Source organism: Oncorhynchus mykiss, chromosome 22 (assembly GCF_013265735.2).
Source record: "Oncorhynchus mykiss isolate Arlee chromosome 22, USDA_OmykA_1.1, whole genome shotgun sequence".
In the NCBI taxonomy this organism is placed as follows: Eukaryota; Metazoa; Chordata; class Actinopteri; order Salmoniformes; family Salmonidae; genus Oncorhynchus; species Oncorhynchus mykiss.
In genome coordinates, this window is record NC_048586.1 from 26,834,448 (window position 1) to 26,847,632 (window position 13,185).

The following is a 13,185-nucleotide window of genomic DNA, read 5'->3' on the forward strand; positions in this document are numbered from 1 at the left end:
TCGATGCTAATGCAGTAACCACAGGATGTTTTTGTGCTGATCAAGGGCATTCAAGTCAGGAGTGAACCAGGGGCTATATCTGTTCTTAGTTCTACATTTTTGAATGGGGCGTGCTTATTTAAGATGGAGAGGAAAGCACTTTTAAAGAACAACCAGGCATCCTCTACTGATGGGATGAGGTCAATATCCTTCCAGTATACCCGGGCCAGGTTGATTAGAAAGGCCTGCTCGATTAAGGATTTTAGGGAGCGTTTGACAGTGATGAGGGGTGGTCGTTTGACCGTGGACCCATTACGGATGCAGGCAATGAGGTAGTGATCGTGAGATCCTGGTTGAAGACAGCAGAGGTATATTTGGAGGGCAAGTTGGTCAGAATGATATCTATGAGGGTGCCCATGTTTATATATTTAGGGTTGTACCTGGTAGGTACCTTGATAATTTGTGTGAGATTGAGGGCATCTAGCTTAGATTGTAGGACGGCCGGTGTGAACTTCTTGCGGATCATTGGGATGCTAACGTCCCACCTGGCCAACATCCGGTGAAATAAAAGTGTTATACATCAGTTAGAAGCTTAACTTCTTGTTAATCCAGCCGCTTTGTCAGATTTTGAAAAAGGTTTTACGGCGAAAGCACACCATGCAATTATCTGAGGACAGCGCCCCACACACAAAAGCATCACATTCATTTTCCAACCAAGCAGAGGCATCCCGAAAGTCAGATATAGCGATAAAATAAATCACTTACCTTTGAAGATCTTCATCTGGTTGCAATCACAAGGGTCCCAGCTACATAACAAATTGTCATTTTGTTCGATAAAGTCCTTCTTTATATCCCAAAAACGTCAGTTTCATTGGTGCGCTTGACTCAGTAATCCACCGGTTTCCCTCGTTCAAAATGCATACAAATGAATCCAGTAAGTTACCAATAAACTTCTTCCAAACATATCAAACAACGTTCCTAATAAATCCTCAGGTACCCTAATATGTAAATAAATAATCAAATTTAAGACAGAGAATTCCGGAGACCATTACCGGAGATAAATAAAGAAGTACGCACCCTCACCGGAACGGGCAAAGAACACTACAGCCAAAATGGTAGCCATTTAGAACAACTACAAATTCCAGCTAATTTTTCAAAACACAAGCCTGAAACTCTTTCTAAAGACTGTTGACATCTAGTGGAAGCCCTAGGAACTGCAATCTGGGAGGTATTCCCTTTATATTCCAATTACAAGCCATTGTAACAATGGTGGACATCTTGCAGCAAGAGGGGACTGATTGATCAGACCGGCATTGAATAGACCTTAGCACGGGTACTTCATGTTTGAGTTTCTGACTATAGGAAGGGATGAGCAAAATGTATTCATGATCTGCGAGGGCGGGGGAGGGCCTTTGAGGCATCCCGGAAGTTGGAGTAGCGGTGGTTGAGTGTTTTAGCAGCTCGAGTACTACAGTGAATGTGTTGATAGAACTTCAATAGTGTTTTCCTCAAATTTGCTTTGTTAAAATCCCCAGCTTCAATAAATGTTGCCACAGGATATGTGGTTTCCAGTTTGCAAAAAGTCCAGTGTAGTTCCTTGAGGGCCGTCGTGGTATCGGCTTGAGGGGAAATATACACAGGTGTGATTATTAACCGAGGAGAATTCTCTTCAGCGGTAATACGGTCATCATTTGACTGTGAGGTATTCTAGAAACTCAAGGACTTGAGTTTCTGTACGTTATCACAATCACACCATGAGTAGTTAATCATGAAAAATACACCCCCGCCTTTCTTCTTCCCAGAGAGTTCTTTATTCCTGTCTGTGCAATGTACTGAGAACCCAGCTGGCTGTATCGATGGGAACAGTATATCTGGAGAGACCCATGATTCCGTGAAACAGAGTATGTTATAGTCGCTGATTTTTATTTCACCTTTATTTAACCAGGTAGGCTAGTTGAGAACAAGTTCTCATTTGCAACAGCTACCTGGCCAAGATAAAGCATAGCAATTCGACACATACAACAACACAGAGTTACACATGGAATTAACAAAACATACAGTCAATAATACAGTATAATAATTTTTTTGAAAGTCTATATACAGTGAGTGCAAATGAGGTAAGATAAGGGAGTTAAGGCAATAAATAGGCCATGGTGGCGAAGTAATTACAATATAGCAGTTAAACACTGGAATGGTAGATGTGCAGAAGATGAATGTGCAAGTAGAGATACTGGGGTGCAAAGGAGCAAGATAAATAAATAAATACACTATGGGGATGAGGTAGATAGATGGGCTGTTTACAGATGGGCTATGTACAGGTGCAGTAATCTGTGAGCTGCTCTGACAGCTGGTGCTTAAAGCTAGTGAGGGAGATATGAGTCTTCAGCTTCTGTGATTTTTGCAGTTCGTTCCAGTCATTCCAGTCAAAAAGAATGTGGTGATTGACAGAGTCAAAAGCCTTGGCCAGGTCGATGAATACAGCTGCACAGTAATGTCTCTTATCGATGGCGGTTATAATATTGTTGTGATGTCTCTCCGGAAGGAGATGCTTGCCCCGAGCTTGTCTACTTTATTGTCCAGAGACTGAACATTAGCGAGTAACATAATCGGAAGCGGTGGATGGTGTAATAGAAGTCCAGTCCGAAAACCTCTTCTCCGTCGGCAGCGTCTTAGAGCAGCCTCTGGGATAAGTTCAATTGCCCTGAGGGGTACGAACAAAGGATCCAATTCGGGAAAGTCATATTCCTGGTCGTATTGCTGGTGAGTTACCGCCGCTCTGATATCCAAAATGTATTTCCGGCTGTATGTAATAACACAAACAACTGGGCTAATAATGTAAGAAATAACACACAAAAAAAATGAAATACTGCAAAGTTTCTTAGGAGCTAAAAGCAGAGCTGACATGTCTGGTGATCTGGCCTACCACCGTGGTGTCGTCAGCAAACTTGATAATGGTGTTGGAGTCATGTGTGGCCACTCAGTAATGGGTGAACATGGAGTAGAGAAGAGGACTAAGCTTACACTAAGCTTATGTGGGGCCCCTGTGTTAAGGGTCAGCGTGCCAGAGGTGATGTTGCCTACCCTCACCACCTGGGGTCGGCCCATCAGGAAGTCCAGGATCCAGTTGCAGAGGGAGGTGTTCTAAGAGGGAGGAGTCCTAAGCTTGGTGATGAGCTTGAAGAGGACAATGGTGTTGAACGCTGTGCTGTAGTCAACGAACAGCATTCTCACATTGGTATTTCTCTTATCTAGGTGAGTGAGGGTAGTGTGGAGAGCAATTGAGACTGCATCGTCTATGGATCTGATGGGGCGGTATGCAAATTGGAGTGGGTCTAGGGTGGCTTGGATGGTGGAGTTAATGTGTGCCATAACCAGCCTCTCAAAGCACTTTGTGATTACAGAAGTGAGTGCTACAGGGCGGTAGTCATTGTGGTATGAAACCTTATAGTTCTTAGGAACAGGAATGATTGTGGTCATCTTAAAACATGTGGGGATTACAGACTGGGATAAGGAGGGGTTGAAAATTACTCTGAATATGCCTGCCAGCTGTACTGTGCATGCCCTGGAATACCAGCAGGGCCCGCAGCCTTGAGGGTGTGGACCGCATTAAAGACCCTTCTCACGAACCCTCACTGTGAGTACAACGTTGATGATGCATTTTCTAATGAAGCCAGTGACTGAGGTGGTTAGCTCATCAATGTTATCGGCGGAGTCTCGAAACATATTCCAATCAGTGTTAGCAAAGCAGTCATGTGGCCAGTGTTGTGTTCTAGACCATTAAAAGCGAGACCAATTCAAGACCAAGACAGGAGCAAGACAGGAGCAAATCGAGTCCGAGTCCAGACCGAGACCGGAGGGAGGAGGGGCAAAACCGAGTCAAGACCGAGGCCAGAAAAATGCAAGTCAAATTCAAGACCATGATTGTAATTTTGTTAGAACAACATTTGGTTTCTTTTGACATTGAGAATAGTGAAAAGATGCATTCTGAGGGAAAATGGAGCCACTCTACAAATTATTTCTAACCCAAACACAGTAGGGAACGATGGGCCTTCTATGCCTTCAGAGAAGGGCTAAGGATTTATAAAATAATGATTATAACAATAATGATATTTTATAATGTTATTTTCAGTGATCTTCTGATTTAATCTAGCTTTTGTTGTGGGCTAGTTTTGCAGTGGCTGCATCAGGTGTTATCAAATAGGATGTTGTTGCTAATTTGTTAGCGTCTCCCTTTACAAGAATAACTTTCAAAAAGAAGTTAAGTTTTAAATGATCATCATCTGGTGAGTAGAACTGTGTTTTTTATTGCAGCGCGCTTGTTGTTAACCCACTGTTCCCAGGCCGTCATTGAAAATAAGAATTATTTCTTAACTGACTTTCCTGGTTAAATAAAGGTAAAAAAAATAAAAAATAAAAAATAAAAATAAAATTTTTGTGAAAATTCTTTAGTAATATAGAGTGGAGAAAGCGGCCGTGCGTTTGGACAATTAATAGACACTGCTGTAAATAAAACAGACTAAAAACAGCTGTCTTGTCCTGGACTAGAGTCTACACAGACCGGTGAGCTATAGTCAATCAGAGCTGCAGCAAGCCTTTATATAAACAAGCCATTTGCCACACGGACCTTCCTTCATTCAATTTGAACTGGACTGTGTGTTTACGGGCAGTAGGGCCTGCCATCATTCACTTTGAACTGGACTGTGTTTACAGGAAGTTGCAACAGCGCAACTTTAGATCATTACAACGCATTCGCCAAAAGCCACAAAATACACCTGAATTAATTTCTGAAAATTCTATATGTAAACATCACGGTAGTCCTCGTACATTTGAGAACTTTACAGTCCTACTAATCAAACGACCATGAAAAGGTAGGCTGTCTCTCCCTCAGTTAGGCACATCAACAACTAATGCTAGCCAGAGCAAGATGAGCTCAAATATAACAAAGGAATATTAGATAAACCCTGTCAAACTTTTTCTTCTAGTTGGCCATCAAAATTGCACTGATAAACGATGTGGAATTGTAGCCTCCTCGTCCTTCTGCAGTTTGCCTGCCATGGCATGCTTGTCCCAACCAAGCACCCAAGCTAACTGGCTAATGTTGGCTAGCTTGCTAGCTAGCTACTTCCAGACATAAATGAGAGAACACCTCACTCTGACCATTTTACTCATCGTAGCAGTGCTGGTTAGGCTGTTTACATGTTATCTAGAGTGTTCTTGACTAACTATTCCTTTTTGTGCCTACGTTTACTGACATTGGTTATATTCAGTGGGTATTGCGCATTTGTAAATTCATCAGTTGTTCTGTGTTCTGGCACACTCAGATGAGAGTGCTCTGAAATCGGAGTAGATAGCCAGAGTGAATTTGCGAACGCAAGAGATAGCAAGAACTTGAACGACTGTTATCCAGTTAGCCTATCTAATCAAATGACACCTGCATCTCTGTGTATAGCAACCGAAAAAAAGATGAGGGGAAAAAGTCAGTCACTCACCCACTCCTCCAATGGCATGACATTCTCCTAGCAGCTAGCTAACATTAGATTCTGTGGTTTTAGTTTGCTACAGTACATGATTAGATATGCTATCCTAGTAGCCACGTTATGACTGACTTGTGATCGTTTGAATTTTTTTATCTGACCTTTATTTTAACTAGGCAAGTCAGCTAAGAACACATTCTTATTTACAATGACGGCCTACACCTGCCAAACCCGGGGCCAATGGTGCACCGCCCTATGGGTCTCCCAATCACGGCCGGTTGTGATACAGCCTGGATTCAAACCAGGGTGTCTGTAGTGACGCCTCTAGCACTGAGATGTAGTGCCTTAGACCACTGCCCCACTTGGGAGCCCATGCTAGTTTGATTGTATTGACATTCGCAGCCTTAGTTAAATTTGTCCGTTTTGTCCAGAATATTGAGTCATTGAAAACTGAAACAGTGCATCCCGAATGGAGGCAGTAAACAATGTACCAGGACAGCTGTGATTTACAACCTGATATCAATATTTGTTGTACTACCAAGAAATGTATTGTATAATTATATTAATCATACATTGAACTGCATCCATCTATTCTGCCAACAATATCTTAGTGTACATCATGGAACGTTGAGTCAAATTTTTAAAACCTCTTATCAAATTAGTTTGTAGCATAAACTGTGATAAATGTGAAATGGTTTTTGCAATGGGAAGTAATAGTTGTACATTTCGATTAGGAAATGCTTAATGGTTGTGTTTTTGTATTCTTATGATTGGGACCTACTGGCTTATTATGTTCGAGTTTATGGACTGCTTATATTTTAACATCATGCTGTGTGTGAAGTGGGCATCCTCAGATTTTGCACAAAAGTTCCCAAATGGCCTGCTCAGCGAAGGCACCCTGTGTGAAAAATCCTCTTTTCCTGTTTTATTACAAGTTTTCCTATAGATTTTCAGATTTTCACTCTCAAAATCACACTTTTGTTTTATAGAAAATAGTCACACATTTGATGGTCTAAGTCCACAACAATTCTTAAACCACATCAATCTGATTGGGTGGGCCTATCAGGGCCTGGCTCCCCAGTGGGTTGGCCTCTGTCAACCCAGGCCCATCCATGTCTACACCCTGATGCAAGCAGCGCATGATGACAATTGCGCATCACAAATAGCTTACTAATCAACAATTCAGACTAAACTTTTTCAAAACCTGGTTTGCATACCCATTGTTGCCTTAGTTAGCATTTACTGATAGATCTCATAAGTTGAAACATCTTTCCTACCCTACCGACTACCGATGACATTCTTCTGTGAACTGCTCCATGCCAGAACCAGTGGAGAGCTGCACACTCTTGCTGCCTGCAGATGATATTCCGCTAAAACAAGGCTGTGTGCATGTGAATATATTTCATGTGCTTTGTGGTTGTGTAGGCTACGTTGTGCATGATTTCTCTATATAACTGATCATATACCTCCACTACACTACTTTGATACACATCAATAGAGATTAAGAAGTGAGTATAAGTTATGCCCGCTGAAACAAATGTGGGTATAAGGCTTATACTGTACCTGTGTATACCCGCTACTCCACCACTGGCCCGTTGTGTTTTACAAAAAGTGTACTCTCATAAATGAGTGAGCTGGTATTACAGTTGCTGTCCTTTCAGAATCACCAACCTGTCACACATTGAAGGCCTATAGGTTCGCCACTGTACTAACCTGTCACACATTGAAGGCCTATAGGTTCACCACTGCAGAAAAATGTATATAATAGATATAAAGGCTGTTGTTTCAAGAAATGAGTGTATATATTTGGCCTGGTGAAGCGGTTTTATGCGCTGACTGAATGGAAGCTGATAATTATGATTTTTTACTCCGCTGGTCTTGGCAAGAAATTATGAGTCTTCACTGTCCGAGACCGAATCAAGACCGAGTATAACACCGAGACACTCAATATGTAGATACTACAACACTGCCTGCAGCATAACCTCTGATTCTGGTGACTATTTCTCAGCGGAGTGAATCGCAGGTACTTCCTGTTTCAGCTTCAGATTTGCCGAATGGCGGAGGGTTTGCTTGTATGTTTGCTTGTGGGTAGAATAGCAGTGGTCTAGGACTTGAATGTCCCTGGTGGCGTTGGAGACGTGCTGGTGGAAGCTGGGCATCACGTGCCTTAGTGACACCGAATTAAAATCTCCGGCAACCAGAAAGGCAGCCTCTGGGTGTAGGTTTTCCTGCTTGTTTATAGCTTTGTATAGTTTGTTAAGCGCCAGCTTGTTTTTTTTATTGTCCTTTGGTGGAATGTATACAGCAGTCACAATAACAGCTGAAAACTCCCTCAGAAGGTAGAAGGGTCGGCATTTGACCATCAGGTATTCCAAGACTGGTGAACAGTGTGTCGAAACCTCCACTGCAGCTGGAGTTGATGAAGAGGCACCCCCCCTGATTTCCTTGACTCCACTATCCTGTCCGCCCGGTGGATAGCGAATGGAGAATCTCACCAGGATCTCCCCTCTCTTGCCTCTGTAACGCCGGTGTTTCCTCTTGGGTAGCCCGAAAATTGTGTTGGAATTACAGAGAAAGCCCAGCGCAGATTAGTCTAAGCAGAACATGAAATTGTGGTAAGTAACTGCCATTCTGATGTTCTAGAGTTCTTATCGGTTGTAAGAAATAATAGAGGATACATTTCGTGAAAATGTCATGACCGCCACAGCCCTACACATACCTGAGATCTGTGGCAATTACATCAGGCTCAACCCAGATCAGAGACAAAAGTCTGAATTTAGGCCCCAGACCCACTCGGGTCCCAGGTCAGTTCTCAGAATTTCGTGTCTGTTGGACATGTGAAAACCTCTATTAGGGACTACACATAGTGATAGGTAGCAGTTTAGTTGAATAGAGGTATCTGATAGGCTGTTACTGTACCTGGACATGCTTCGTGATTTGGTAAGTGCTTTGCTGATGACCAGGGAGGGGGCAGACTGTCGTCGATGGGCCAGGGTCTTCATCTTCTATGGAGAGAAAAAAAGGGAGGGAGAGAATACTGGGTCAACTGGTCATTATTTATATAGTCTAATGTTATTTACTGTAGTAAAATGTACAGAGGTCATACTGTAACACATCCGGATAGTCATATACCATATCTCTAAATGGTATTAAGGAAGGGAAGAGAAAAAAAGAAAAAGAAAGAATGAAAGACAGAAAGAAAAAGAAAGAAAGAAAGAAAGAAAGAAAGAAAGAAAGAAAGAAAGAAAGAAAGAAAGAAAGAAAGAAAGAAAGAAAGAAAGAAAGAAAGAAAAACAGAAAAAAAGAACAAACAGAGAGAGAGAAGTATGTAGTGTTTGGTTTGTCATCGGTCTCCACTGTCAATGTTTCTAAATAAATCCTAATCTCTCTCAATGTCAGGAATTTAGTAGACCACCACAGGAATTACATTTTTACTTTTCTTTACATTTACATTTACCAAAAAACGTGAATCGTAAAACTGTCAACAGACAAATGTCTGTGAGAAAAGTCACAGACAAAAATCAAATAAGGTTGGCTTAACAACCTCTTTTCGACTTGCCCTTTAAGTCAGCAAATTCCTACCTGTTATCCCCTTTAATTTCTCACCACATCATTTAATATGGCAAATCTAATGACTATGGAAAAAGGTTTCACTCTCAAAATAGCTTGGTCAGGCTGGTGGCCTTGTTATAACATTACATACATTTTACATGATGTTACAAGATGAACTGCAACCAGTGGTGTAAAATACTTAAGTAAAAATACTTTAAAATATTACTTAGGTAGTTTTGGGGTTATCTGTAGTTTACTATTTATATTTTTGACAACTTTTACTTCACTACATACATAAAGAAAATAATGTACTTTTTACTCCATTCGTTTTCCCTGACACTCAAAAGTACTAGTTACATTTTGAATGCTTAGCAGGACAGGTCCAATTCATACACTTATCAAGAGAACATCCCTGGCAGCTCTACTGCCTCTGATCTGACGGACTCCCTAAACACAAATGCTTTATTTGTAAATTATGTCTGAGTGTTGGAGTATGCCCCTGGCTATTTGTAAAAAATAAAATAAAATAAAAAATCAAACATTTAAAATTTAAATAAAAGAAAATGGTGCCATCTGGGTTGCTTAATATGAGGAATTTGAAATTATTTACTTGATACTTAAGTATGTTTTAGCAATTACATTTCCTTTTGATACTTAAGTATATTTAAAACCAAATACTTTTAGACTTTCACTCGAGTAGTATTTTACTGGATGACTTTCACTTTTACTTGAGTCATTTTCTATTAAGGTACTTTTTTTTTTACTCAAGTATGACAACTGGGTACTTTTCCCACCACTGACTACAACTAAAGGGTTGGTTTTAGAAGTCTTAGATGATGCCATTGAAGTAGCCAAATTCAATTAATTGATATTCAATTCACCTATCACCAGTCCTGCAGAATAAGATTTGACTGATTATGGAGATAAATTTCTATCAAAATGTTTAATATACACTGAGTAGACAAAACATTAAGAACACCTACTCTTTCCACAACATAGACTGACCAGGTGAAAGCTATGATCCCTTATTGATGTCACTTGCTAAATCTACTTCAAGTCAGTGTAGATGAATGGGAAGAGACAGGTTAAAGAAGGATTTTTAAGCCTTTAGACAATTGAAACATGGATTGTGTACCGTATGTACAACATTCAGATGGTGAATGGATAAGATTTAGGTGCCTTTGAGCGGGATATGGGAGTAGGTGCCAGGCGCACCGGTTTGTGTCAAGAACTGCAATGCTGCTGGGTTTTTCACACTCAACAGTTTCCCATGTGTATCAAGAATGGTCCACCACCCAAGGGACATCCAGCCAACTTGACACAGCTGTAGGAAGCGTTGGAGTCAACATGGGCCAGCATCCATGTGGAATGCGTTTAGTAGCCTGTAGAGTCCGTCCCCTGACAAATTGAGGCTGTTCTGAGGGAGACTGGGGTGCAGCTCAATATTAGGAAGGTGTTCCTAATGTTTGGTATACTCAGTGTATGTGAGTAGTGAGACACAGACACATTATGTGTTATGAACAGAATGCAACCTTTAAAGCTGCAATCTGTCACTTTTTGGGTGACATGACCAAATTATCATAGAAATGTGTGTTATAGATCTGTAATTCTCATTGAAAGCAAGTCTAAGAATGAGAACTTGTTGAAAACTTGTTGAGAACTTGCTCTCAACTAGCGTACCTGGTTAAATAAAGTAAATTTAAAAAAATAAGAAGCACTAGAAGCATCTGTTCTATTTCCACTATTTCTAGACTTCCCGTTCATAAGTTTGGCTTTTGCGTCTTTTACACTGAACAAAAATATAAACGCACCATGCAAAAATGTAAAATATTTTACTGAGTTACAGTTCATATAAAGGAAATCAGTCAATTTAAATAAATTCATTAGGCCCTAATCTATAGATTTCACATGAGTGGGAATACAGATATGCATCTGTTGGTCACATATACCTTTAAAAATATATATATATATATATTATGGATGTGGGTCAGAAAACCAGTCAGTATCTGGTGTGACCTCCAAATTAGCTTGTGCAGCATGGCACATCTCCTTCGTATAGAGTTGATCAGGCTGTTAATTGTGGCCTGTAGAAGGTAGTCCCACTCCTCTTCAGTGGATGTGTGAAGTTGCTGGATTTTTGCAGGAACTGGATTAGGCTGTCGTACACGTCGATCCAGAGCATCCCAAACATGCTCAATCGGTGACATGTCTGGTGAGTATGCAGACCATGGCAGAACTGGGACATTTTAAGCTTCTAGAAATTATGTGCATATCCTTGCAACATGCGGCTGTGCATTATCATGCTGAAACATGAGGAGATGGCATCGGATGAATGCCACAACAATGGGCCTAAGGATCTCGTCATGGTATCTGTGCATTCTAATTGACACAGATAAAATGCAATTATTATCATTAGCTTATGCCTGCCTATACCATAACCCCACCGCCACCATGGGGCACTCTGTTAACGCTGACTTTAGCAAACAACTTGCCAACACGACACTATACACGCTGTCTGCCATTTGCCCGGAACAGTTGAAACACAAGATTCATCTGTGAAGAGCACACTTCTCCAGTGTGCCAGTGGCGATTGAAGGTGAGCATTTGCCTACTAAAGTACAGTCAAGGCAAGACTCTGTTGAGGATGACGAGCACACAGATTAGCTTCCCTGAGACGTTTCTGACAGTTTGTGCAGAAATTCTTTGATTGTGCAAACCCACAGTTTCATCAGCTGTCCGGATGGCTGGTCTCAGACAATCCCGCAGGTGAAGAAGCAGGATGTGGAGGTCCTGGGCTGAAGTGGTTACACATGGCCTGCGGTTGGGATGCCAGTTCTGCCAAATTCTCTAAAACAACGTTGGAGGAAGCTTATGGTAGAAAAATTAACATTCAATCCTCTGGCAACAGCTCTGGTGGACATTTCGGCAGTCAGCATGCCAATTACACGCTCCCTCAAAACTTTAGACATCTGTGGTATTGTGTTGTGTGACAAAACTGCACATTTTAGAGTGGCCTTTTATTGTCCCCAGCACAAGGTGCACCTGTGTAACGATCCTGCCGTTTAATCGGCTTCTTGTCAGGTGGATGGATTATCTTGGCAAAGGAGAAATGCTTACTAACAGGGATGTAAACAAATTTAAGCACTTTTGCGAGAAATAAGCTTATGGTGTGTGTGAAACATTTTGGGGATATTATATTTTAGTATACTTTTGGTTTTGTGCACTGGCTTTAAACAGATGAAAAAAATATGTTCATGGTTATAGAAAATATATTTCACAGTAGTTTAGATGGTACAATGATCTTCACACTATACTTGCTTGTTTTGTCACATCAACTGAAATTAGGAGAATGATTCTAATTTTAGCAACCAGGAAAAGGTGGAGCGATTTCTGCATAGTGGATCTTTAAATAAAAATCACAGGCTGTAAATATGCCAATACAGTTTCACAAACATATGTCATGATCCGAAAGCAAATGAGTCATCATTATCAAAAACAAATGATGATTAACAAATAAGTATGGAAGACAAAATGTTTCCTGATTAACACAGCACATTTTACAAACATTTGTATTGCTTTGCAAACAGTGGTCAAATATGTTTTTGTAATTGTGACAACATTTGTGACTCCACGGATTACATGTGACAGGCATTTTACATATTTGTGACTTCTTGTATTACATTTGTGAGTTGCTGCAAAATGTGCGCTGGGAGTCGGGAAGCAAGTTCAGGGAGCATAATTTAATAAACAAATTAACAAAACAAGAAACACGAACAACATACAGACAGGAAACAGAAATCATGGGGCCAGGGAAAGGAACCAAAGGGGGTGACATATATAGGGCAGGGAATCAAGGAGGTGATGGAGTCCAGGTGAGACTGACGATGCACAGGTGCGCGTAATGATGGTGACAGGTGTGCGCCATAATGAGCATCCTGATGACCTAGAGGCCGGAGAGGGAGCACACGTGACAGTACCCCCTCCCCGATGCGCGGATCTAGCCGCTGGACAAAGACAATCCTGGGGATCAGGAGCGGACTGGTCACCCCTGCTGATGCGCGGGAACCTGTCCCCGGTTGGGACGCAGGAACCTGACGATCCGGTGGAAGCAGGGGACCCTGGCGATCGGGCGAAAGCATGAAAGCCCGACGAGCCAGTGGAAGTAGGGGAGCCTAGCGAT

The 13,185-nt window shown here is 41.4% G+C and overlaps 1 protein-coding gene across 3 annotated transcripts in view; it reads right to left on the reverse strand.

The window, feature by feature from the left end:
• Positions 1 to 13,185, reverse strand: part of LOC110502078 (rho GTPase-activating protein 20) — a 107,889-nt gene that overhangs the window by 29,030 nt on the left and 65,674 nt on the right. For all 3 annotated transcript variants that reach the window (XM_036958999.1, XM_036958997.1, XM_036958998.1), the window contains one exon: positions 8,373 to 8,458. In XM_036958999.1, the coding sequence (XP_036814894.1) occupies positions 8,373 to 8,458 (86 nt within the window). The remainder of the gene's footprint in view (positions 1 to 8,372; positions 8,459 to 13,185) is intronic.